The sequence below is a fragment of the Periplaneta americana genome, chromosome 12 (genome assembly GCF_040183065.1).
Source record: "Periplaneta americana isolate PAMFEO1 chromosome 12, P.americana_PAMFEO1_priV1, whole genome shotgun sequence".
Classification (NCBI taxonomy): domain Eukaryota; kingdom Metazoa; phylum Arthropoda; class Insecta; order Blattodea; family Blattidae; genus Periplaneta; species Periplaneta americana.
In genome coordinates this window covers 5,575,991-5,603,029 of record NC_091128.1, presented here as the reverse complement: position 1 = coordinate 5,603,029, position 27,039 = coordinate 5,575,991, and the positions used below count along the sequence as shown (strand labels likewise).

The following is a 27,039-nucleotide window of genomic DNA, read 5'->3' as shown; positions in this document are numbered from 1 at the left end:
ACTTTTTGTATTACAGAATCATTAACCTTTAATTTTTTCGGAATAATATAATAAAATGAAGGTTTAATGAAAATCCATATACCGTATACAGTTTTTTTCAAATTCAAAGAAAGCCTATTTGTGCTTAACCAGTTTTCAAGAGTAATAATGTTTGCCTCAAACTTTTCAAACAGTTCTTCAATGGAGTCAGTAATATAAATACACTAGTGTCATCTGCAAAAAGAGTGAAGGCGAAGGCTGCAAAATTTTGAATATCCAGTTCTAAAATTTTGGTTTGCCTCTTTGAAAATGTGAAAGGCCTCTGTTAGAAACATGGTCAAGTAATGTTTTTGCAATTTTTCTTTTCTACCATTCTCCCAGATGGTAACAATGTCTTTCATTCTTGGGCATGTATGAACATTGTCTGGTTGGAAGAAAAATCTAGCAACCATAGAATATTCATGAGTGCCTGCAGATCTTTCTCCATATGATTTCCTAGTTTTATTCCAACACATTCCGCAAGACCTTCTACCACAGCTTGCAGTTTCCTGGGTGACTTCAGCAGTGATCGAGCCATTCTCCACAGTTTTAGAAAATGTTGCCTTCCATGACTAAAGACTAGGTCTATTGGGTGACTCGGAACTGTTATTTGACACATTTAAGCCATCAATCTTCTTTGCTCTCTGTAATCTCTTCCTGTCTCTTTCATATCTTCATAAATCCTCATTTTCTTTTTCACTCATGGAAGCCCTCTTTCTCTTTTTCAGATCTGCAATTCTTTTATTTTCTTCCTTTTGGTAGTTTGGATTCTCAGCTTTCAAACTTTCTCTCATCTTCATGTTTAATGCACTTGGGTTTTTCCATTGTTCCTGTAAAACATTTTAGTACAGATGCAACAGACTTGAAGAGCAAGTTTTGTTTTGACTACAAAGGTGATAGAAATAAAATTATTGGATACATGTCCCATATAGGATGATCACATGTGAGACAACAATGAAAATTATTACTTAGGCCTAATTCATTTTAATTAATAAAACAATTTTAAAATGTGATCGTGCAGTTGATGATTAAAGAAGAAGAAAAAAAAGTTACTCAAAGTTTTTTTAACGAATATCTTTTGGGAAACAAAATATAATCTATTTTGAGTCATGTGTGGGACATAGATGTTCATTATTTTTTTGATTGGCTTAATTAATAATTACTTAACACATTCATAACGTTATAATAATAAAAATATGTTAAAATATATATTCATTTTTCACTCAGAAAAGGAAAAAGTTGCAGAATAATGTTTGTTAAGCATCTGAGAGTCTCAAAAACAATGCAGTTTCAGTCTAGCAGGGAACAGCTGATAGAGGTCATCTTAAATGCAGGTGTACCACACTCACAATTGAAAACATTTGAAAAGGCATTATGTTTCTGCTTAATTCAGGGTTTTATGTAGGTACCATTTTACAAAACGTTTATCAACAGTAATCTCACTAGAGGTTTTGATTTGTCTAGAGAAAATCAAAATTCGAGTGGGATTTAATTGACTGTTACATGATTAGAAGAAAGTATATAAAGAATAGAAGTAACAAAGTACTCCATTACAATTAAATATTAATTGACTTACGAAAATACTGAACTGTCTTCAAATGTATATTATGTATTGTACCATCTCAACATTACAAATATTCCGCTATATGGCAGTAGTGTGTTATGATTAGCTGTTTTCTTGTTACCAGTTGTGCCAACTATAGAATCTTCATTGAACTCTGTGGACGGTTACCAAGGGTTCTAAAAGTCTATAGAAGCCTTGGACTGTTGCTAGTCAAAAAGGCTTTGTTGATTCAGTTCATTTTTATTAAAACAGTTGCATTACACTTCAATTATCCGGATCCCAGTAATCAACGTCACTTGACAGATAATTTTCAATAAATCTTACTATTAAACAATCTCTGATACGTGACTATCCATAATATCATATAGCAGAAGCTACAACACAACTTAAACAATATAAACAAGTGTTAGAAAAGCTTTAATTAGGGATGATGAAATTAAAAATAAACATGAATAATTTTAAAAGGAACAATTATTGAAAGTACAGTTTTCAAATTGAATGTTTTAGTGGTTGGTGGTTCAATTGATGTTATATTGGACGTGTGAGTAAAAGAAGTGGAACTCGTTGATGTACATGGTGTATTCCTCAATTTATTTAGGGTTATTTGTAAATAGGGTTCAGGGAACATGCACAGCTATGACCAATGATTTTATTAATTCTTGTTCTTGAATGCCAATGCGAGTCATATTTGAAATTGCTGTGCATCGACTGGAGTGGTTGTTTTTTGACGTCCAGACCAGTGCAGTTTGAAATGTTGACAAACAAAGAAACAAATGCTAGGGTAGTGATAAAAACAAACAAATGCTAGGGAAGTGATAAAATTGTGCGATAAACAACCATGATTGGTTGAAAGAGGTCCTTTCGTATCGTTTTATTGGTCAAAAGTAGTATGATGTAGTAAAAGTGTAATAGTCTGAAAGAAATTACGATAAATTCATATTAATGTCCTATTTTTCATGGAATGTCCCTTCATTACATTTCTAATATGAACATGAAATTTAAGCATAAATAAGAAAAAAATAGTCAAGATTTGGAACATTTGTGGCATTGATTACATTACATTAATATCTGATTACAGGCTCGAGAGTCTTACAAGAAGCTTGTAGTCTCACATAGACCAATACCAGAATTAGAGAACCTTGCCTCAAAGAAGTACGAGCTAGAAAACCATTCTGTAAATATAACAGAGCTCTCAGCATCCGACTTAGCAGAGAAAAACTTATGGATTGGTACGAGCAAGGTAAGGTTCATAATAATGATGTTATTTTTTTTGTCAGTATAAATGTGTTCAAGTCTTCTTAAATAATTGGCTGTCAAGTAGATATATAGTATTTTACTTTATTATTCTTTAAAACATATTATGAAATATTAAGAATTTCTCAACTGATATTTTATGTTCTACTACACTGTCTTCAAACATAACACAGATTCAAGTTGGGGGATCTTGAAGGCCACAAACAATGACTCACAATGCAATCGGCAAAAATGCTAGCCTACAATTTAAAACTACTGTACTTCCATTTATTTCTTTAATTTGAGTGGGCAATTTGTTAAGAAGTCTAATACTACTAGGGCAACATTGCTGTAAATCAGTGCTCCTAGCGGTGACCATTGAAATCTTGTACCATGTAATAGAGCAGCGATTGTTTCATAAATTTGCAATATTGAAAGTCTCGAAGTAACCATATTTTGTAAATACAGTGACTGTTTCTGATTTGTAGTAAACAATACAGCTCTAAAGGCTACCACACACAGAAAGCTAAGCTAAGCTAAGCTACGCAAGCTAAGGAAAAAAAAGCTCTAATGTAGTTGTATGGAATGGCACACACAAAGCGCTATGCTAAGCTAAGGTAAGCTAAGCTACACTAAGCTAAATTTCACAGATCGCCTAGGAGGCAATTTTCATAGTTGTAGTTGACTTCGCGCATACACATAATCAGTTGTTTTCCTGGCATCTAGCAGATGGTTGTGTTGCATAGGCCAACTTTAATAGTTATAATATTGTTCCTGTTTACTAATTACTAATAATTGGAAAGAAGATCAAGGGAGGAAAGATTGATTGTAGAAATACAAAAATATCCTTGTTGCTATGACACAAGCTCAAATTATTATAGAGAGACAGCCAGGAAGGACAACTGTTGGCAAGAAATAAGTGGAACTCTCGGGATTGATTGTACGCATCTTTTATTCTTTTACATATCTATTGTACCCACTATAACTTACATACTGCTTATGAAATTAATGTATTAAATTGCATTTAAGTTTATATTGCTAACTTATTGAGGAGTTCATTTCAAACAGTCAATCTTTATTTCTACCTCTATAAACATAAGCTATTTGCCATGGAACACTTCCTTCATTCATGAAATAACATATAAACTCTTGCCTAACATTGAAAGCCTCTTGCGTAGCATTACAACCTACACGTGGAATCGAATCAAGACATGCATCTTGTGTTAAAATTTCCTGTTCACGTCCTTCTGGTATCACGTATATATTCTGCCTCATATAATTGTGAAGAACACACGTTGCCTTTACAATTTTATCAACTAGTTATGCCCTGCATCTAAAAGGCTTTTCATAAACCCTCTATTGTGAAACCAGAATACCAAAAGTACACTCAGGGACAAAAAAAACCGAACACTTCTATATTTGCTTGTATTTTGTTGCCAATTATTTCAAAATGAAACAAAACCCATTTAAACAAAATAATGTTTCATTTAGCACCTTATACGACAACATTTGAAAAAAAAATCTCTGATGAGAAAATTTACAAAAAAAATTACAAAGGGCGTATAACTATGGCATCGTTTGGTCTAGCTGTTTTTTCATTTTATGGTGCCTTAAACATTAAAAACTATTTTTAGTAACGGGTATTACCCCCTCTGGCTTGAATAACTGCATCCATATGTCTTGGCATGCTCTCAATTTGGTTAGCAATGTCTTCTTCAGGAATAAGTTCCCATTCTTCGCCAAGTGCTCGCCTCAACTCTTGTAACGATTCTGGTCTCGGTCGTCTATTCTTAACATGCCGTCCCAGCATGTCGCACGTGTGTTCAATTGGGTTCATGTCTGGACTCCTTGCTGGCCATGGAAAAACATGGATTCCCACTTCTTGGAGATAATCTCCGACCGCATGAGCAATATGCGGCCGTGCATTATCATGCATTAAAACAAAATTATCGCCTACAAATTGGCCAAATGGCACAACATGATCAGCCAAACATTCATTTGTATACCTATCAGCTGTTAGTCTTCCATTTTCAACAAAAACCAACTCTGTACGAGCATCCGTACACACTCCTGCCCAAACCATCACTCCACCACCTCCATATGGCACATTTTCGAAAACGCAACACTGTGCAAATCGTTCTCCCCTCCTTCTCCAAACTCTTTCACGTCCATCAGGTGAGCACAGATTCAAACGGGACTCATCGGTGAACAGAACACAGCTCCACTGTCCATTTTTCCAATCCCTGTGATCATTTGCAAAACGCAGTCGTTCATCTCGATGCATCCTGAGAAGTCTGGGACCAGTTGCAGGTCTACTTGATATCAGTCCACTTGCTTTCAACCTCCTTCTACCTTTTTTGGCCGAAATTGGGCGTCCATGCATGTTAACAAATTGCTGGGCTACACTAGTAGCTGGCAGGTTGCGCTCCCTAAGAACTCTCAACACCATATACCTGTCTTCATTTGGATTTGTAGCTCTTGGACGACCCGAATCTGGTCTTCTGGTATATTCTAGGGTCTCTCTATACCGTTTTATGGCATCATGGGTTGTGCTTCTAGCCATATTCATAACATTTGCAATGTAATGTACACTGTGTCCATCATCGTAAAGGGCTACAGCTCGAGCCACATCTTCAGGTCGCATCTTGTTTTAAGGCAAATGTTACAACCCCACGTAAACTCAGAAAATGTAAAAAATAAAGAAATAACGAATGATAACGATACTGAAGCACAAAATGGTTGAGACAAAATTGTTATAGCTGAGACTCCGAAAGAAAAATTGGAATATTTGGTTGTAATGGCTTGTTTATAAAACAAAAAACAATCAACAATGTATACACGTCTCCATAACAACAGATGGCTACCATAATATTGTATGAGAAGATAATGTTTTCCAAAATACCAACAAATATTAAAGTGTCCGGTTTTTTTTTTTTGTCCCTGAGTGTATTTTTAACAATACGTCTGGCTTGTTGTTGTTTTCTAATGCTAGGTGTTTGACTTGCACTCCAATATTTTTCAAAGATATTATCATGGCCAGCCACTGAAGCACAGATTTTGAGGTGTTCCGAATCCATTTCTTGGTTTGAGTTACACAATGGGCAGTTAGGGGACTGATATATTCCAGTTCTATGCAGGTGTTTGGCCAAACAATCATGGCCTGTTGCCAATCTAAATGCAGCTACAGACGATTTTCGTGGTAAATCAGGAATTAACTGTGGATTATGATGCAGAGAGTTCCATTTTTTTCCCTTGGGATTGTGTTATCAAATTTTGTTTGTTGAAGTCTTAGTATGTAGATTTAATAAATCTTTTCACAGAGTAATACGTAGATTTAGTAACAGGTCTGTAAGTAGCAGTGCTGCCCTTCTTTGCTAAAGCATCCGCATTCTCGTTTCCCAGGATTCCACAATGGGATGGTATCCATTGGAATACAATTCTTTTATTGAGTGTTATTTGAGAGAGCGTTTTAGTTATTTCTGCTGTTTGAGATGAAGGTATGTGTTTAGAGACGATTGATAGAATAGCTGCTTTGGAGTTTGACAATACAACTGTATTTTAAAATTTATTGATGTGGCATAGAAGATTCCTGAGACTTTCACTTATTGCAATGATTTCTCCATATCCAAGAGATCTGTAAAGTGAGAAGAGACAGCACCTAACACCTGCACCGGCACCTTGTTCTCTGGAGATCAAGGATCCGTCAGTGTATAAATGAAGCCAGTTTTGTGGAGGGTACCTAATATTAATTGTGTCTAAAGACAATTGTTTCATTATTTCAGTGTTTACTTCTGATTTCAGTATTTCTTCTGTTAAATTTAGATTATATTCTATATTTAATAGAGTTAAAGGGTTTGGTTTAATTTGTAAGATTTCTTTTAAATTAGAGATGTTGATTTTCTGTTTTAATTCTTGAACCATGGATATGAAACTTTTTTGAGTTTTTAATCTACAGAGAGGACTGTATGAATGCCAATTGTTTCCTAGTAATCTGATAAGTTTTTCATCTTGAATCAGTGCTTTTTTCTTCTATTGTCATTTTGATGCTGCTAATATTAGTGAGGAATCTCATAGAATCTATTGGAGTTGTTTTGATTCCACCAGTAATGAGCCTGAGAGCTTGGTTTTGAACACATTCTATTTCGTTTATGAAAGGTGAAGTACGTCAGCACTGGCTGTATAAAAATTTTCTATGTAGTGTTCAAAGTATTTCTAGAGCAGGCCTGCACAAGGTTTGCACTCTCCGAGCCGGCTCACAGCTCATGAGCGGAATGCAGATATTAGCTGTGCTCTGTATAGGATGGACTGGAAGAAGGGGTGATCTCGTACAAAATGTACACAAAAGGAAGTACTGTTACGAGTGTTCGTGAAATGAATTCCCGTTCATTGTTTGCAAAACTATCTTGGACTTATTAATTAATGCAGAAATATTTATTTTACAGAAATAATATAAATTCTGTACCTACTTAAATGTACAATATCATTTTGTTATTTTTTTTATTTATCAGTACATCAAAACGAGGTTTTATGCTGTTGGCAGCTGAAAGGAACAGTAGCCTACTGATTGTAATACAACATCAGTTACAGATGTTCGATGCCTGCCTTTATTAATGTTGATTATGGAAAACAGTTGCTCACAAATATAAATGTTGAGCCAAACATAGCAATCATTTTCACAGCCAGCCTGTGTAGTCGTGGATATTATTGCTAATGTTTAGTCTTGTAAAACTCAACCAGGCTAGTAGTATTATTCAAATGATCTTTAGCCCTTAGGCCACATTGAAGATCAATAAGTCTGAGCTGTAAATTGTTAAATGTTATGTTTTATTTAACGACGCTCGCAACTGCCGAGGTTATATGAGCACACTTAAATGCAATCGACCTGGCCCAGAATCGAACCCGCAACATCGGGCACAGAAGGCCAGCGCAATACCAACTGCGCCAACGAAAATCGAAAAATCGAAAGAGAATTGGGAGGACAAATTTAAAAGGTACGCAAAACGCGTCCTTGCAAGGGGTTGGGGGCTGTACAAAACTAAATATGTGAGCTCCAAGCCTGTTGGCCACTAGTCTCACTCCGGGTTACGCTGCTCCACTGAAGGAGTTCTAGAAAATTTTGAAGGGGAAGCCGAAATTGGACATAATCTCTTAGGTACCACATACGCGAGGGGGACTGAGATTTGATCAAGTGATCACGGAACGGGGCGAGGAGGAGTTGGCTGGTGTTTGCCGTTAGGATGGCGAGACGCTGTCATCTGTTGTTCGATGACAAAGCATGTGAAGGCCGTCAGAAGAAGTGCCGTGAAATCTAAATCTGCAATTTGAGAGGTCCCTGTCCTTTCAAATTGCGACTAATTGAGTGACCTCGTATATTTAAAGACAATTTATAGGTTCTGAACTAGGGCATACGTCGTTTATATAAAGGGAAATATATATCGGGAAGGGCATATAGGTCCGTGGCCCATTTCTTATAGAGCTCATCCCGACATTTGTCTTACGCCTTAGGAAAACCACGGAATACCTTAGGCAGGATGAGTTGTCTCATATATAAGAGACTAGCCAATTTGGCTATTATGTAGGAGGTGATTGTTGTCATGAGCCTTGTTGAATCGTCTCAAATTTTGAGACCAGCCATTTGGCTATATGATGGCTCAATTACGAAGATGTAATTGTTAATTAATTTAGAGTAATTAGGGAGATTCATGGGGATATGAGTGCAGGTCCGTGGCCCATTTCTTTTAGGGCTCATCCCGACATTTGTCTTAGCACCTTAGGAAAACCACGGAAAAACCTTAGGCAGGATGAGTTGTCTCAATATCAGAGACTAGCCAGTTGGCTCTTAGGCAGAATGACTCTATGAATCGATGGATATATACTAGCCCATTGGCTCTATGATAGTTCCATCGATCAACAAAAGTAGATATTGTTAGGGAGGGATTTTGTTTAGCCCAGTTAAGACAAGGTCATTTTAAAGCAGTTGCACTATCCAAGGAGTCTCATGGAGTTGAGTCGTGGCTACCAAAACCTGGGAGTAACGCCAGCCTCCCTGTCCTCCTGTCTCAATAGTATAGCTAATGGACCTGTCTGGTGTCTATGCCAGATATGAGCGGGCTGGGGTTAGCACGAGCTTCTGCATACAGGTTCCTAGCCAGTCGAGCAATGAACTCGTCTATGGTTGGCAACTCTAGTTCATCATGGAACTTTCTTCTTGAGGCGACTCGGGGGAGATGGGTAATGAGTCGAATCACCTGGTTTTGGATAACTTGGAGTTTACGTAGATGGGACACTGCTGCAAACCCCCATGCGGGTGCGGCATAGGTAATGACAGAGCGAATGAGGGCCTTATACTGCGCCGACCAGGCCCACCTGTAACTTATATGACTCTGTTTCAACTGGTGTTGAAGGAATTTATTATGATAACTTTAAACTTCTTTCCAATTAAGACAAGATTTTTAGTAGGTTATTTTACGATGCTTTATCAACAGCCTATGTTATTTAGCGTCTGAATGAGAAGAAGGTGATAATGCCGATGAAATGAGTCTGGGTCCAACACCGAAAGTTACTCAGCATTTGCTCATACTGGATTGAGAGAAAACCCTGGAAAAATCTCAATTAGGTAACTTTCCCCGATCGAGAATCGAACCCGGGCCACATGGTTTCGTGGCTAGATGCGCTAACCGTGTGGACCTTAAGACAAGATCTTTGAACCTAGAATTAAATTCATTCTGAATTTCAATTAATATTTGCACATAATCGTTTAACATGGCTTCATCACGAGCAGTTTCTATCGTTCGAAAGTAAGCCATATTACCTTCCCGAAACTGACTTACGAAAAGTGTAAGTTTACGACTGAAATCCCGTAATTTATTCAACATATCAACACTGAGCTGGCCTTTTTCCTGAAGAGAGATATTTAAATTGTTGAAGATTAATATCTTTAGTATCTTTATGTCTGGACTCGTAATGACGCATTATGTTATGTTTCTTTCTACATTTAAAAATGTTGTGGCGGATAAAGCACTGAGTATTTACTCCAGCAGCTATGAAAAAATAAGCATTTTCCCATGCAACATTGAAAGAATCTGCGTGATCATCACTTTTCCGTCTTTTAGATTCCTCCATACTGTACTGTAGCAGTAGGTAAGCAACGTGAAACAGTTACTGAGAATACGCACTGCACTCCACTAGATAGCTGAGTGGTTGTTTCCCTCTCCTCTACCTATAGCAAGTCTATGTCATTCTGATGTTTCTTCCTTTCTGATTCAGCGAGCAGTAAACAGCTTTCTCGCTCCAAAGGAGCGTGCGCACTTGTTGAGTGCTGTTTGTGCAGGTATGTTCTAGACTCTAGAGCATCCCCATTTCTTTCCTGCTAGTCTTTCCAGAAGGGAGAATCTTTTACGAGCTTTTTCAGAAATATATTTCAAATGGTTGCTCCATGTTAACTTACTGTCGAAAATAACTCTCATATGTAATGTTCGAAAGATTTTATAGCCACGTGTATTACTCGACATTATTAATTTTCAAAACAGATAGGGGAAGCAGAGTGCTGTCGGTTGGCTCCCTTCCACTAGTTGTGTGACTCTACATTCGTTCTATGAATGCAATCACTCTATTAACACTAGACAGCAATCCATCATTTATAATGAGAGAACAATGGAGTCCAACAGTTAATAGAAAATGTAGTAGAAAAACAGAATAGGCCTAGTAGCGGAGACTGCATGCTACATGTCGTCAAGATCGGAGTCTGTGTCACTACATTATACTCCAGTTATCACTAGAATTGTTATCTCGATTAATCATTTCACTGACTACAATGTCATTGATGAGTTCTTTGGTTTCACGATACTTATTTTTAACTACATGGTCACAACATTTTTTTCGTCATCATAATGACAAGTAACATTGCCCTTTTAATGAGGCAGGCTTTACGATGCAGTAGGCCAGGCATGTCAATTATACCCACAGGAGCAAGCGTGCGCTTTAGAGCCCAGGAAAGTCTGAGAGCTTTACAGCTGAAAGGAAAGAGACAGACGAAAGAGGTAGTATATGCCGCTTGGTCGAACTATATACAGGGATGGCCAGCACTGATTCAATGGACAAAGGGAAGAGAACTTATTAAAACTGTATCCATGTTAATTTTTAGATTTGCCTGAGAAGTATAAATGCATTATAAGAATGTAAGTTTTAATTTTAATGTTCATTTTTCACAAGTTTGATTTTTTTATTCTAAAGAAATATTTTCTCAACTTTTCGTATAGAAAATTGAAATTTTCAGGTATAGGCCTATTTATTTAGTAGCCTTACAGAATGTTTTCGTAAATCTAATATACCGTATATACATATTACTGAAGGTAGTGTATTGCAAATTTTGAAAATATTCGCGTGGAAATTGTTTGTAAGGAAATGAATTAACAAAGCAACTACTGTTACATCATAAGCAAAAGATACGTGCCCATGTGTTGTAAAAATGTCAGCTCTATAGCTTCAGCAGATTTCGAGAAAATAATTTAATATTCTGATGATAGGAAGTTCCTCACAAATATCAGCTTAAAAGCATAATGCGATAAGGGTTTTGTTATGTAATATTAGTTACACTTAAAACAGATACAGTACCTAGGTAACTTTGCTTTGTACTGTAATATTGTTTTGATTAGTTTATTGATTACTTTTGTAAGGCTAAAGATACTATCAATATAAATTCCAACATATCATGTCATACTCAATCTCTTTCTTTGGAATATCTCTTTATTAATGATGTGTTTTATCCACTTAATACAGTATAATATTATACTACTATGGAATTTAAGTGAATAATCCTTCTTAACTCTCTTATGTTGTTAAGATTTAAAACACAAGTGCAATATTAATAAATCAGTGTTAGTACTTTTGTTTTACAGACAATATAGATAATATCAAACAGAAAGAAGCCATATAAAAATAACGACATAAAATTTCACGTTCCGTTTTCTTAATCCAACAGATTGCTTATTCATATACACAACCCTTCCTCTTTCCATACTTAGCGCTTGCTGCCCGCGCACGACGTCAAGGTCAGAAAAATGCGCTTGCTTTGACATCACTGCAGTAGGCAATCAAATTTACCGACTTCAATATTATTAGAGGTGCTTGTACAGATACGGAATTAAAAAATGGGCTGAGTCGTGGTAGCAGTCCTCCCCTATGTAGGCAACAAGCTTTGCAAGTCTGTTCATAAGTTCTTGTTTACTGCACATGTGCAATGTGTTGTATCTGGAACTTAGTAAAATTGGGCGATCCAGATTTTGTTTCTGGATCTGTACTTTTCTTTCCTGGAGATTTAATTTTTTCGTCATGAATATTTGCTAATTTTGATTGTTTCAGTGTTTTACAAATAGTGGATTCAGACATTATGCAGAACATTATGTAGCATGGACACTTTAATTTTCTGGTTGACTTTTCTTTATCAAAAAAACTTAATTACATTTCTGATTAATTATTTCACGACCCTCGCTATTGATAGCAAATATAATTCTTGATAGATACCATGTTCTCTTTTGAAAATGTAACATGTGTGAGTCACATGCTAAAAAGAAGAATATCTATTCAGACTGCACACATTGCCTAGCCAAGCTGCTCAATACTCAGTCTTACGCCGATGCACATTGTTCACGTGTTTTGTTAATGAGGTCGCACAGTAGGCGGGATGAAGATGATGATGATGGCGAAATGAACCCAGGGTCTGGTGCCGTCAGTTAAACAGCATTGTTCTTCACTTTGTGTTATTTTTCAAAATTCAATAAAATACTTTAAAAAGTTGCTGTGTGCAGTCAACATGCCAAAATCCAGTCTTTTTGTATCAGATTGTCTGCAGCATTGCAATACGTGCTATAATGAATGAGAAAGTACATACCTAGAAGGTATGGAATACAAAATGGAGTGTATTTAATTTTAAATACAATAATTAGGTGTCAATATTATTTGTTTCAGGTAATATACGAAGATGAAAGTAGTGAGAACAATGACCAGAAAGATACTCAAAAAGATGAATTAACGAGATTAAAATTAAAAACACCAAAAGATGTAAAGAAGATACTAAAGAAAAATGCAAAAAAACAGGTTCAAAAGAGTAAAACATTCAAATTAAAAAACAAGTTAGAAAGGCAAAAAAACAAAAAGGAGTCACTTAAAAAGAAAAAGAAAAGAAAGGGTCATTCTAAGTCCAGACAGGCAGGGAAGAAAGGAAAACGATAAAATTCAATGTATTGAGCTGTGAATATTCTTTCTTGAGTTTTGTTACTAAGATTGATACTTTATCACGCCGAAACGTGTCACAGATTTAATTACAGCTGTTGATAAAGAGTGTACTGAGTCAAAGGACAGTGAGTTTTTAATTGAATCAGATTGGAAGACTAATACAACTAAATACTGTATGTTGTAGAGCAAATGAGTATGAAATCAGTGTACCTACTTTCTTTCTATAGAATATATGTATGAAAATTTAGGAATTCTAGTTATTAAATACGCTGCACCCCAGACATGTTTAACCCTTATGATTAGGGACCGGATTTTTATGTAATATCAAGGTGTGAAATATGTACATATTTATGTAAGAAAAATAAGCTGAATATGTACTAAAATATGTAAAATCATGAAAATATTTAATATCAATATCTGGCAGGTATAGGAAAGGTAAGACTCCAGTTGTGATTTCATAGAGCACCCGACTTTTTTACCGCACACTTGACACATTACTATTTTTCCATCTGTAGTGAAAGTGTGAAATTAAATCACAGCTGAGGTGCTGAGGCGAATATCACACCGAACCTGGCAATGCTTTGTTTTGTGTGAAGAGAATTATGGAGGACATATCTACTAATCCTGTAGACACTTAGGACACGAATTAATGTAAAGTGGATATATGTCTGAATTATGAATTACATAAATAATGTGTATATTTGAGGTATTTATAGGGGTTAGCTTTGTGCCCACCCTGTAGATGCTATAACAACCCCTAACCATGTAGCTCATGTCAGACTTGACACAAGTTTTCCATGGAAGGATTAGGAAGAGGGTGAGAAAGGTAGCAAATTGCATGGAAACGGCTTGTTAAGATGTGTGCAGAACAATTATAGTTCGAGACAAATCATGTCGTCCTCGTCCCACTCCGCCACATGAAGACAACGCTGCTTTCTGAGTGACTTTTACAATACACGGTAGTTGTATGAGAATGGTTGCCTTTTGTTCATCATATTTACAGTGGACGGTATGGGGCGAGTGCCTCTATTACTTTCTGGAACTAAGGACGTTATGTTTTGTCCCGAAATATATATTTTCTTGGGTAGGTAAAAAGGCTTTTTAAATCTGTGTATTTCAAATTGTAAACTTCCCCAGCAGAAGTTTTTTTTTTTTCTTTTAGAGAAGTAAAAATGAATAAACCCCCAGAATGTGTAGATTTATGTAATATGGGGTAAATATGTAAAAATATATAGTATCAAATTTTAATATATTAATGGTAATTACAAGATTCGCAAAGATTTGTTATTTATATATGGTTAGGTTGGAAGGAATATAATATGTAATTACATAAAAATCCGGTCCCTACTTACGATTCAACGTGTATCTTCTTGAAAGTTCCTCAGTGTGCTGTATATGTGCCAGAGTGTTGTTGGCAGTTTTAAACATGTTATGATTGCTCATTATTTACAATATTTGCCAGTTTTGTAACATATATAATACTATTATTGAACTATAAAATTGTCTTTTTCCATACCCACTTTAGAATTTTATCTGGAGACAAAGTAACCATGTTAGCCACTTTTGTTCAGATGGTCAGTGGTTAGATGCTGGTGGTCCTATTACATTTGAATGTAAGAAACATACAGGCTGTGTGTTCTGAAGGAAACTTTAATCAAAAGAACTCCTCATTTGAGAGACTCATTATAGGCTCTAAAGGACTGCTATCTTTAACTCGCAATAGGAACCTCTTGGTTGTGGTAGACGAATACTCAAGGTTCCCTTTAGCTTTTCCATTTTTTTTCATTTTACAATTCTGTAGGAGATTATACAACAAATTTTGAAAGGAAAATTACTGTTGTTTATATCATCGTTATTTCTGCAATAATTCCTATGTGCAAAATATAAAATTTTTCAGTAGGAAAAGAAAACACATTTATTCATACTATGGCAGTCGTACGTAGGAGACTGTGAATTCTTACATTTTCGAAACAAAAAAATATAATTACATATAGGAGATTTTATTGTTTGCTGTATCACTATTTAAATTATTTAATAGAGCAAAAATTTGAAAATCAATAAATATGTCACATAGGAGTTATTGCCGGAACAATGACGATGTACTCTTGTATAAATTAAACACATTCCAAAATGCTGTCATATTATTGTCAAATTCAAGGATAACCATAAATGCTATAATTTCAGGACAGTCTATAAAAAGGACTAAAATTCAGGATTGTAAGAAAATTATCTATTACTTATCAAAACCACAGAAAAAATAAGTTTACAGTGGATTTCTTCCCACCATGATATAAAGGGATATAAAACAGCACACTTTTTGACTAAAAGGGGCACCAAAATTTTTCAACCATTTAATAACGGACTTTCATTTATTCTGTAAAACAACTAATCGAAAGTAAATTCATATCTGTCGAAAAACGACAAAATTCGGATGGAGCAGAAAGTAAAACCTAGGAAATTTTATTGACTAACCTCTGCATAATCCCCCAAGGGCCACTTACATCTGTCTGCACAGGATAGGAACTTACCATACATCCGCCTATGTATTGTATAATGCAAATGAAGAGATGATCATGGAACACAGCAAAAGAAGCACAGTATTGCTACAAGAAGATGAATCGTACAGAAATACTGTAAGACTGCAGTTGAGCTGATTGTCAAGTGCACGGGCATTGGACCGACAGCAACATCATAATTGTCATGTGTACGATATGATGGAGCTTACATGTGCCTGTACCTTCGATCTTTTTGTGGTAGTATTTCTTGATATTCTTGTCGACAATTGGGATTTCTACGAAGTAAACCTTCTACCCACTTTTCCCCTGAAAAGTTATTTTCAAACTTCCCAACTCATCCACGTCTGGCCAAATTTTTTTGCCAGCACACATAAGTCAAACTTTGAAAATGGAAATCCTGATTAAAAACTACTATCAAGTGGTCAGCAATTGCATCCCCTTTTTCTTGATTAAATACAGGCTGCTTTCCATGTTCCATGTATGTTTTCCACTAATATCACTTCCTAGTGCGGTCCTAGGAATCCCTTATCTTTTGCAGCATTTATTGTTGATAATTTTTGTTATTCTATTTCTTCAATCATGGGAGAAACGTGGGGTCAATATCAACGGCAGAAGACTATCTAATCTGAGGTTCGCAGATGACATCGTCTTATTCGCTGACTCAGCAGCAGAACTGCAAAACATGATTGAGGAACTAAACACGAAACAAAGACGAAAACAAAAGTGATGACAAACAACACGAAAACAAAAGTGATGACAAACAACACGAAAACAAAAGTGATGACAAACGCACAAGAGATCCCAATCAGAGTAGGCGACACAGAATTGCAGTATGTCTCTGAATATGTGTATTTGGGTCAAATAGTTACCTTCTCACAAAGAAACCACAAAGAGATCAATAGAAGAATTTCATCAGCATGGAAGGCATTCTGGAGCCTGAAGTTCATATGGACGGACAAGACAATCAACCGCAATCTCAAGTTCGAGGCACTAGAGACATGTGTGATCCCAGTTTTGCTATACGGCTGCCAAACTTGGACATTGTCCGAGAGACAACGCTCAAGTATACAAACATGCCAGAGGAAGATGCAAAGGAAAATACTGGGCATCACGCTACGAGACAATGACAAACGAAACACTGCAAAGACTGACGAACACTACTGATGCAGCACAACGAGCCACGGCAACGAAGTGGACCTGGGGGGGACATGTGGCGAGACTACACCAGGCAAGATGGACCATGCAGTCACGATGTGGGACCCCTACGTCGGAAAGAGAGGACAGGGAAGACCACGGCTCAGATGGTCTGACATGTTTACCAAAGAGGAGGGGAAACAATGGTCGAGGACAGCAAAGAACAGAGTTTTGTGGAAAGAACTAGGGAAGGTCATTGTAAATAGATAACGTAATCAGTGTTAAGATATTGTAAATAGTAAAGTCAGTATTAGTGAAAGTGTAAGATAAGTTTTGTAAATAGTAAAGTCACTGTTGAGAAAGTGTCAGGTAAATAGTGTAAATAGCAATCAGTGTTTGTCAAAGTGCCAGTGTCAGTGTAATGTGTGTAGTGCAAGAAAAAAAATGAACAAAGAACAGAGTGCTGAGACTAGTCAAAGTCTAACAGGGTTATTAACCATGTCACAAAAGTAGTATACACGACAAGCTTGCCTGGATTGGCTCACCAAGCGAGTACACTTGAGCCATCCCTGTCGAGGGGGTTCTAACCCCATTGCAGGAGGCCTGTGCCCAACATGGGACATCATGGCTAACATTAATTCATTCATTTCTTCAATTGCTTTATTAAAATTCACATATTTGTCTTGTGATAACTACGTGTTAATCCATGTGCAGCAACAATACTTACGGTGCCAATATCAATTACTCATCTAATTTACGTGAGGAAATAAAGCACGCCATAATGTTAATCAACTTACACATTGTCAGATACAGGAGGCTGACTCAACACCTGAATTAATTTCAATTGTTGTTTTGCTTGTATTGGCAGAAAATGTAAGTACTGCCATTATCAGTGAATGCAAATAAAATTTAGAAGTTGTGGACAACAGTTAAGTGTATAATTATAATACATTCTCTTATTACTAAAAGTTGGACATCATGTTTTTATTACTGACCCAATTCTTTTATTATTTTAATACGCTATCGCTACAGCTGGTGTAATAGCGTACTGTGATCACTTACATGTCAAGTGAAGCTTAAACATCTTCCACATGCATAGTACTTATGTGCCGAAGGTTACAGATGAAAAGTAGAATTATATTATACTGATTACGAAATGATGACTCAAGACTGTTTGATGGTTTATTGATTTTGATATAGGGACCATGCCATTAGACAAAAAAAGTAATTTTGCTCTAGGTTTTGGCCAATCAGTGTATTTCCATGAAGCTCTTGTTTACTATGGCTTTGTAGTACTACTTAGGCCTATGTCAACAAAGAAAACTGAAACAAACAATGAATGTACACTTTTGAGAGGAATCTAATAACTCAAATTATTCAGCCTTTTGTGGCTTTTTGAACAAGCAAGTACTGTAGTTCAAGGAAAAAAGTCTACTACTTGAACTGTCTTTTCTATCAATCAATCTTCTTAATGTATCCAGCTGCTTGCTGACAACGTAAAGTCCACTATAGTCCACTGTAGTCTATTCAGTTGTTTTTCACGAGAAATGAGGGGTATTTTGATCGGTGTTCATTATAGATGCCTGTTGCTAGTAGCCAGAGGTGGGGTGTAGTCAATATATACTGCAGGGCTGTGTCTTCTGCAACTGGTACTGATGATTGTAATTTACTTCTTTTGTGGTTTAAGGATGGACAGTATAGAAGAATGTGTTCCAGATCTTCATCATGATTATTACACCACAGACAAGTAGAATTATCAGAAATGTGAAATCGGTGTAGGTACAATTGAGTGACAATGTGACCTGTTCTGGCTCTTGTTGAAAATGTTTGACTATATCTGGGCAAGTTTTTGTACATTTCCAGGTCATTTGGTTTCTTTTGTACAGACTGTAAAATTTTTCCTTTGTCAGAAGAGAGTCAATTGTTGATCCATAGGTTTGTAAAATGAGACTTTACTGAAGCAAAAGCATTGGATAGAGATATCACTTGAAGAGGTCTTGGTTGCAAATATGTTGCCTGTTTTGCAATATTATCGACTTTCTCGTTTCCAGGTATACCACAATGACTAGGTATCCATTAAAATGTTATTTCCTTTTGGAGTTTTTTAGTTGACTTAGTTGTTTCTGAATTGGAATAATTCTATGTGCGTATAGGTTTGGTACATATTTAATTATATTAAATATAGCCCCCTTGGAGTCAGTAAGTAATGCAAATAGATTTTTCAGAAATTTGAGTAACACACTGAAGAGCAGCATCAATAGCTAGCAATTCAGTGTCAAGACTGGAGGAGGATGAACATGGTATGAAATAACTTTCTTGATATTTTGGAATATAATACCCTGCTCCTGATGTCCTATTATTAGGATTTAGAGATCCATCTGTATAAATTTGAAGGTGATCCTTATATGTACTGCAGAGTAGTTCCGTGGAATCTAACTTAAAAATGTATGGAGGATCATTTTTGGAATGATTTCCTGGAATTTGTATGCTATGTTCTGGAATCAGCCATTTCCATATAGGAATTTCGTTCACAACTGGAGTTTCAGCAATGAGTATGTCTGTGATATAGATTGGTACTTAACTGTCTTTTCTATCATGGTGTAGAAATGCAATGCGGTTTTTATTAAGTAAGGATATGTATTGTCATCAGCAAAATGTGTGTATCTATAGGGAAGTCTCATTAAGAATATTATTTTCCCAATTGATCGTCATACTTCCTGCTATATAAGCAAGCAAGTGGTGCTTAGGCATAAATATTGTAATCTCGCTAGTTGTGAAGAGAATGAATTCTTAAATAAATGCGAAAAAATGAGAGCAGACCTTTCCCTCCGTACAGTTATTAAAAACATTTTTATGTGTCAAAATGAAAGAAGCCAGTTTGCAAAAGATAGAACCTTAGTGTTTTCTAAGGCTCAGAGATAGGTGTATCATCACAGTAACCTAAATTTAGTGTCATGGATTGCTCAGGGTACCAGCTTATGCATAAGTATCACATTTAAAAACAAGAACGCTATTGTTTTTAACTCTTCCGTTCCCTAGACTGTGATTTATAACAAACAAGAAATTCTTGAAACAAACTGGTGTGATGTTGGTGAGGATCTCATTAAAATTCGACATAAACTGTTGATGGACTGCATCGCGAAATATGGTGTTGGAAATGTGTGGACCATGGATGAAGTCGTTGTGAAGCAAAAATAAGAGTGACCTATGAAGACATTCCAAGGCAGCAGAGTGTGTGTGTGTGCTTGTGCTCATTTAGTAATTACGTAACTAAGTATAATTTGCGGGTGCTCTTGTAAAGGGGGGTTAAGTCAATATTACTCACTTTTCAGGAAAGCAAAAGCAAAGTTTGTACATAGGCCTATCTCATAAATCGGGATATAAATATTTCTACACGAAAACTGGCTGTAAATGTCTAAATATATGTTTACTTGGCTTATGATACATTCATTCATGGTATTCATCAAATGGTGCGAAGTAATTAATATTATTGTGTAATCACTGACATAACCCCTTCAGCACAAAAAAGCTGTAACTTAACCCATTTGGTTCAATCATTTTATTGAGAAAATCAACAATATACAATAACAAGAGATCAATGTTTGAATTATTTAAACTGACTGAATGCTACAACAGTATAAATATTAAGTTAAAGTGCCAATAATAACTTTAATTTGACAATTACTGAAAATATTTCAATAGTGTATTTGGATGTTTTTACGAAAAATGAGTTCTTTTTCTTTGATGGAATGAATAATGATTAAGAATAATACAACAATTTAATTATAAAGTAGAACATGTCAACAATACTAACATTTAAGACTCTTCTGTTTCATCTTCATCTGGAAGAACATCTGGTAACTCTTCTATTTTGAGATTTTGATAAAATCCCCAAAATATCTTGAGGATGTAAGGAAGAAGATCTTGGAAATCCTCTTTCTTCTCTTTACTTATGCTTGGAGGCCCATCATGTATGGCAAATCAAATGGGCTCAGTGGTTTCACGGCCTCTAAGGTGGTAGCTCACTTCCTTAAAAGGAGTCTCTTCATTCAAATCTGTTTTTACTTCACCAGGCAGTTCCTGCCATGTTAATAGTGAAACCAACGTACCTCTTTCCACACAAATTTCTCACCTTCAGAATTCTTCTTTCCTGCCTGTAGCACTGTATCACGGAGGGCTGCAAAATCATAGAAATCTGATTGTTGCATCTCTGTCACTTTGAATGGTGTGTTCTTTCTGCACATTTTAACTAGCTGATACCAGCGATGGTGGTGGTATATTTGGAACATAATTGTCTTCTTTTTTGCCTCAGTAACTGAGGGTCCGAGTCACATCCCAAGTGGGTGTGACCCAGAACCAGAACTTTGTGGTCAGTCTGCTTTATTTTGCTGTTTTCCATTGTCATGAGTGCAAAAAAAACATAGCCACCATATCTGTTTTTATTTTGATCTCCTGCTGTATCAGAATAGAGAACGGCCTGTTCTAATCTGTTGTTTTCATTTGAAGACAAATATTTGTATAAACATGACACAGTTTGATATGCACCCCCTTCGGCTATAGCTTCGTGCCACATAAAACAGTGAGGCTGACCTATGTAACGATCATGAATTGTCAAATTATGTGTCCATAATTGCCTTTTACTTGATGTCTCAAGATTTGGTGTTGGGAGGCATTGCTGCAGGTCGAAAACTACAGTTTCCTTGTTTTGACTTCTCTTTGTCAGCCGCTTTGGATAGGTACGCTTTGTCAGCATCTTCTAGATGTATTCTCAGAGCATCTTTGATTATGAACTTTTGATCTTCTGCAGCTAGCACCAGCTACATTTGAAGCTTGTCACACTTGGCACATGTAACTTTATTTGGTATTTTTATTGCGATATTCTGTGGGTGAAATATTTCTTCATACTTGGGACGACCTACAAGATTGATGATCTTTGTTTGTCCTTGATATTCCTCACACAGTTTCTCCAATGTATAGTAGGAATGTAGGTATTTCTTCTCTGAATCCCTCCTTGTGTAATGGCTCTCGTATTTTGGAACAGAGTAAATATGCTGATGAACTCTCTCAATAGCGTCCTCAGACTACTTATTTGAAGGAGGTGTAGTACTCTGTAGTTAGGAGAAGTTGTTCCAGATGTTGAGGCTCCCATTTTATGAAGATTCATTTACAAGAACATTTTAGACTCCCCTAAGTTTTTTGGAAACACGTTTTGCAGATAGCCTCTAATTTAGAATCTATTTGCAGGTGATGGGCGTAATCATAAGTCACATACCTAAACTTTTGTTTATTTGGACATAGTCTTCTCTTTGCAGTGATTGGTTCTTTGAATCATACAAGTCCACACACATATTTGACCCTTCTATCATAGAACTGCAATCCCTGTACTCTCGGAACATTTTCTTCCTTATAATATCGTCCTTAAAACGAGATGAAAACTTCATTCTACATTCACTCAAAGATTTGCATTCCCTTGAAGGAAGAATTTTCCATTTCTCAGTAACATATTCTACACTCGTGTTCCCTTTTCTCTTACTATCTTCTCTTGCTTTTCTGGTGATTCTTTAAGAGTTTTTCGTTTCATCTGGGGGCGGGCTGGTACTACAGTTTCCTCACTCAAGTCGTCAGAATCTTTATTTCCATCCATGCTTTCGTCATTACAAATTACTGGCACATGCGAATTATTACTACGTACTGATGGAGCTCCTTCTGAATCAGGAGAAATCATGTCCATATCAGAGTCTTGTAGTATAAAAGCAGGATCGATATTCGAATCATCACTATTAAATATGTCTAGAAATTCCTCGGGTACATCAGGTGGAGGGCTGCTACCTGAATGGGGAAAGGTTAACAAATGGGAGTTGTTACTTGAAAGAGAACAATATTCATTACTTTTTAATTGGTTTTTTAGGGACGCTGTATCAACTACGAGATTATTTAGCTTCGATGTAATTTTTTATTATGTGATGATGTTTGGCATAGTAAGTCCGACGAATCACTATGGATTGTCCGACATTCGCTTTACAGTAGGGGAAAACCTCGGAAATACCTAACCAGATTGCAAACATATTGTAGCATCTACTACAGTTCTCTTGATATTTTTCTTTAATTTTCACCTGTCGCTAATCATATCTCTGTGCATTATGTGGACATATCAATCACTTAAAGGGGATAAGTCAACATAAACTCCCATACAAATATAATTCCACGGTATGAACAGAGTCAAGTCAACTTAACCCATTTCACACATTAATGTCTGACTTGTAAAAAGAGATATGTAAACTTGTCTCATTTGGCACTGAACATAATCCCTTTGTCACAAAATATGGAGCACAGCAACTCCGTCATCAATGGAAGAATCACATAACCCCTTTAACACAAGATAGAAGTAATTGTAGAAAGTTAAAATCTGTACTTATCCCATTTTAGCCAATTTCAGACTTGACTCCCTTTACACGAGCACCTGCAAATTACAATTAGTGTGCTTAAATGCGACAGGCTCATGTCAGCAGATTTACTGGCATGTAAAAGAACTCCTGTGGGACAAAATTCCGGCACACTGGCTATGCTGATATAACATCGGCAGTTGCAAGCGGCATTAAATGAAACATAACATTTTAAGTTATATGATATTCATTCCGAAAATATAAATTACTTATTCATACCTGTTACTGCCAGTAGTGTGTTTTCATCTTTATTGATTTCAACTTAATTCTAGCTGAGTTATCAATTAATAGGAAATCTTTACTTGTAGCAACTTCATATTTTATATATAACATTTTTTCTTAAGTTGAATACCCTGTTACTTGACAGTAATAATCTGGTTGTCTCTGACAGAACATTGTAAAATGACCTTCACTCACCCCATTCCCCTATACCTGCTGACCAGAACCCTCTCTCTCACCCTGAAGCATTCAACAATTTAACAACATACGTTGAAAGAGTAATGGAACGGAGAAAAATTCTCTCCGGCACCGGGATTTGAACCCGGGTTTTCAGCTCTACGTGCTGACGCTTTATCCACTAAGCCACGCCGGATTCCACCCCGGCGTCAGAAGAATCATATGTACTTCGGTACATTACAATTATATAATTATATAATATGCGTAAATCACTTCGTGATTTAAGACGGCGCTTATTCCGTCGGATCCCGGCCAACTAGTCACTCATTACGAGTGCACCTCAGCACATGTGTGGACTTCGGTCCTAGGTTCATAGATATCTATGATGTAGTGCAGAGGGCAGCCACTAGAGGGAACCTAAGAGTTGGAACTTAAAACTGAGACGATTCTTCTGACGCCGGTGTGGCTTAGTGGATAAAGCGTCAGCACGTAGAGCTGAAAACCCGGGTTCAAATCCCGGCGCTGGAGAGAATTTTTCTCCGTTCCATTACTCTTTCAACGTATGATGACGCAGAATATCTGCATGGAAATATCATATGTACTTCGGTACATTACAATAATATAATTATATATTTTAACAACAGCATTTTCCAAGAACCCTTCATCCCTTCACGTAGCCCATATTAATGCTCAGAGTTTGGTTGCACACTTTAACGAAATTCAATCCATATTCTCAATTCAGAATTTACATGCTCTTCTCATCTCTGAATCTTGGCTAAAGCGTACACTATCCTCAGCGACATTACACCTAGATGGTTATACGCTACTAAGAAATGATCGTTTAAATAAACAAGGGGGCAACGTGCTGCATATGTTAGATCTGATCTCAATCCCAGAATAGTATACACATCTCCTGGCGAGTATGCCGAAAAACCTGAAATGTTATTTGTAGAAGTCTCGACAAGCTTTCAGAAATGTTTTATTTGTGTTATTTACCAACCCCTGAATATTAACGATATCACAGAGATCGAGAGATCGTAGTTGGAATTCATCACAGGTTAAGAAATGTTTTATAATTATGAGTGACTATAACACAAATTTGTTAGCCTCTGGTTCGAACTACACTAGACATCTATTGACCATGTTCCAGGCTCTTGATCTAGCAGTCCTTCCCCTTGAACCCACCCACCATACCCAATCTTCCGAATCTCTATAAGACTTAATTATTTCGAAAAATGCAGACAAAGTACAAACACATGGACAATGTGTGGCTTCGGGAATTTCGTACCATGACATTATTTATCTAGTATATTCTTTGAAGTGTCCCAAGCCCACACCTAAACTCATAAGGTACCGTGACTTGAAACATGTTGATGAAACCCAACTACTTGAAGACGCAATAAAGATTCCCTGGGACTCAATATGGACCTTACATACTGTTGACGAGAAACTTTTGAAACTAAATGAGTATATTATAAATTTATATGCTCCTAACAAATCTAAACGCGTAAAAAGGACACCAGCACCATGGATGACTGCTGACATATATAGTATGATTATGGACAGAAACACTGCATACAAAATGTTTAAACATGACAAGACAGAAATCCCTTATAATTATTTTAATCTCTTACATAACAGAACTACTCAAGCCATTAGAAACGCAAAACTGAGGGACCTCACTCTTCCAAACTGTGGAGAAACTTAAGGACAGTTGGTTTAGGAAATCCCAGGACTCAGGCAGACAGTGTGCCAGTTTCTCTTGGCGAACTAAATGACCATTTTGCAACTGTAACTTGGATATGGTCGACAAATAGCAGACAGTTCACCAATTACAAATGACTCCAATTCCGAATAGAGAAATATTTTCTTTACTTATGTCACAGAAACCGAAGTAAGAGTGGCAATAAAGCGTATTACCTCTAAAGCTGAAGGTGTGGATAATATTGGCATAATATTAACGTCAAAAAACTGTTCAATCACACAAGCTATGTTGAACCCCACAATCAAGGATCAAATACGTTTTTGACGCCTTTTGCTTGTATAAGAATAGTTTAAGCATTTTTATATGCACCTTATTGTTTTATGGGAGAATTTTACAGAAAATCTGATCATCAATGTCTAAAACTCATAACTAATCATTCCATTCCAGGACAGTCTCTTTCAATAAAGGACAGATGACTGTCCTGCCTTGTATTCGACTTTACTCATTAACTACAAGTCAGTCTGTTGAGATTACTTGTGAATGTTATTGCAAAAATTAAACTAATCTTCATTCCATACAAGATGACTCTGCATATCAACAAACATACCACAAAATCCTTCTGCGTCCTTGGTTCCTATGTTTGTGCCAGAAAATGAGACATACATCGATATGTGTGGAGTAATAACAGATGACGTGACATGGAAGATACACTGGCATGCCTAATTATTTTAAACTAAGTATCGAATGCTTGCAGAACTTTTACAAGAATGTACTTACATTATGAAGCATCCATGTCAGGTAACGGACTGATTCCCTCTTAAGTCTAAATCTGATTGAACCGATTTGTGTTCACTACTAGAAGAATCATCTACAACAGCGTTTCTCAAACTTTACTGAAGTGAGGACCACTTTTTTAAAATTAGAACAGTTCTCCAGACCACCTTACTCTTGTTCCCTTCGAAAGAAAATTTATCATTTATGTAGGATATTTTAATACCAGTATACTTGCATTTTAATGTACTGTAGGAATAATTAATTAAATTAATTTAATTCACTTAATTTTATATTAGTATTAACTAATTAAGTTAATGTTAACAGAAGAAAATGTCTTATATCATCACCTGTAAAAACAGAAAAAATGAAAGTTAATGCAGAAACATGCCCGATTTTCAACAAGTAAAGATGCAATTTTGCATGTTCTATTATTGGTGTACGATATACAGTACGTGACCATTTCAATGTGCAGACTGGGTGTCGGCGAAACTATTAAGAAAGTCATAAATACATGAAAAGGTTCGGTACTTTGGTCCTGTTATGAATTCGGATAGTCCTTGATGGATTACACGCACGACGCCAGATGTGTATGGAAAAAATAGCGAGAAACACCACATTTATGGTGCTTTAAATCCCTCTTTTTTTGCTGAGAGTAGAGTGGAAGTCAATAGATGGGTATGGTAAATAAATTTCATAAAATGTCAGTACTGGGAGAAAAAGTGAAAGGCGATTGCAATGTGTCATTTACAAATTCTGAGATTTTCAGCTATAGTGTGATACGTAATTTGTTAAATTTTATTTCTTCTTCTGTCTTTTTTGAAGGACCACAAGGGTAGACCTCGAGGACCACAGGTGGTTCACGGACCATAGTTTGAGAAACGCTGGTCTACAATACTGATGACGATTTGATGAACAACATTGTCAATTCTCACATTGTGATACGGAGCATTATCCATCACTATCATGCTGTTTGTTTCTGGTTTTGATAGTACACTCTCAAACCACACTTTAAACATGTCTTCA

At 36.3% G+C, this 27,039-nt stretch overlaps 1 protein-coding gene across 9 annotated transcripts in view; it reads left to right on the top strand.

Moving 5' to 3' along the window:
- LOC138710132 (nucleolar protein 12-like) overlaps positions 1-27,039 on the top strand; it is a 717,371-nt gene that overhangs the window by 54,009 nt on the left and 636,323 nt on the right. For 6 of the 9 annotated variants that reach the window (XM_069840765.1, XM_069840766.1, XM_069840768.1 and 3 more), the window contains exon 5: positions 2,661-2,822. In XM_069840765.1, coding sequence (XP_069696866.1) covers positions 2,661-2,822 — 162 coding nt within the window. Of the gene's footprint in view, positions 1-2,660; positions 2,823-3,303; positions 3,433-12,781; positions 13,296-27,039 lie in introns of those variants that run through there. The other 3 variants (XM_069840763.1, XM_069840764.1, XM_069840771.1) reach the window with 2 other exon arrangements.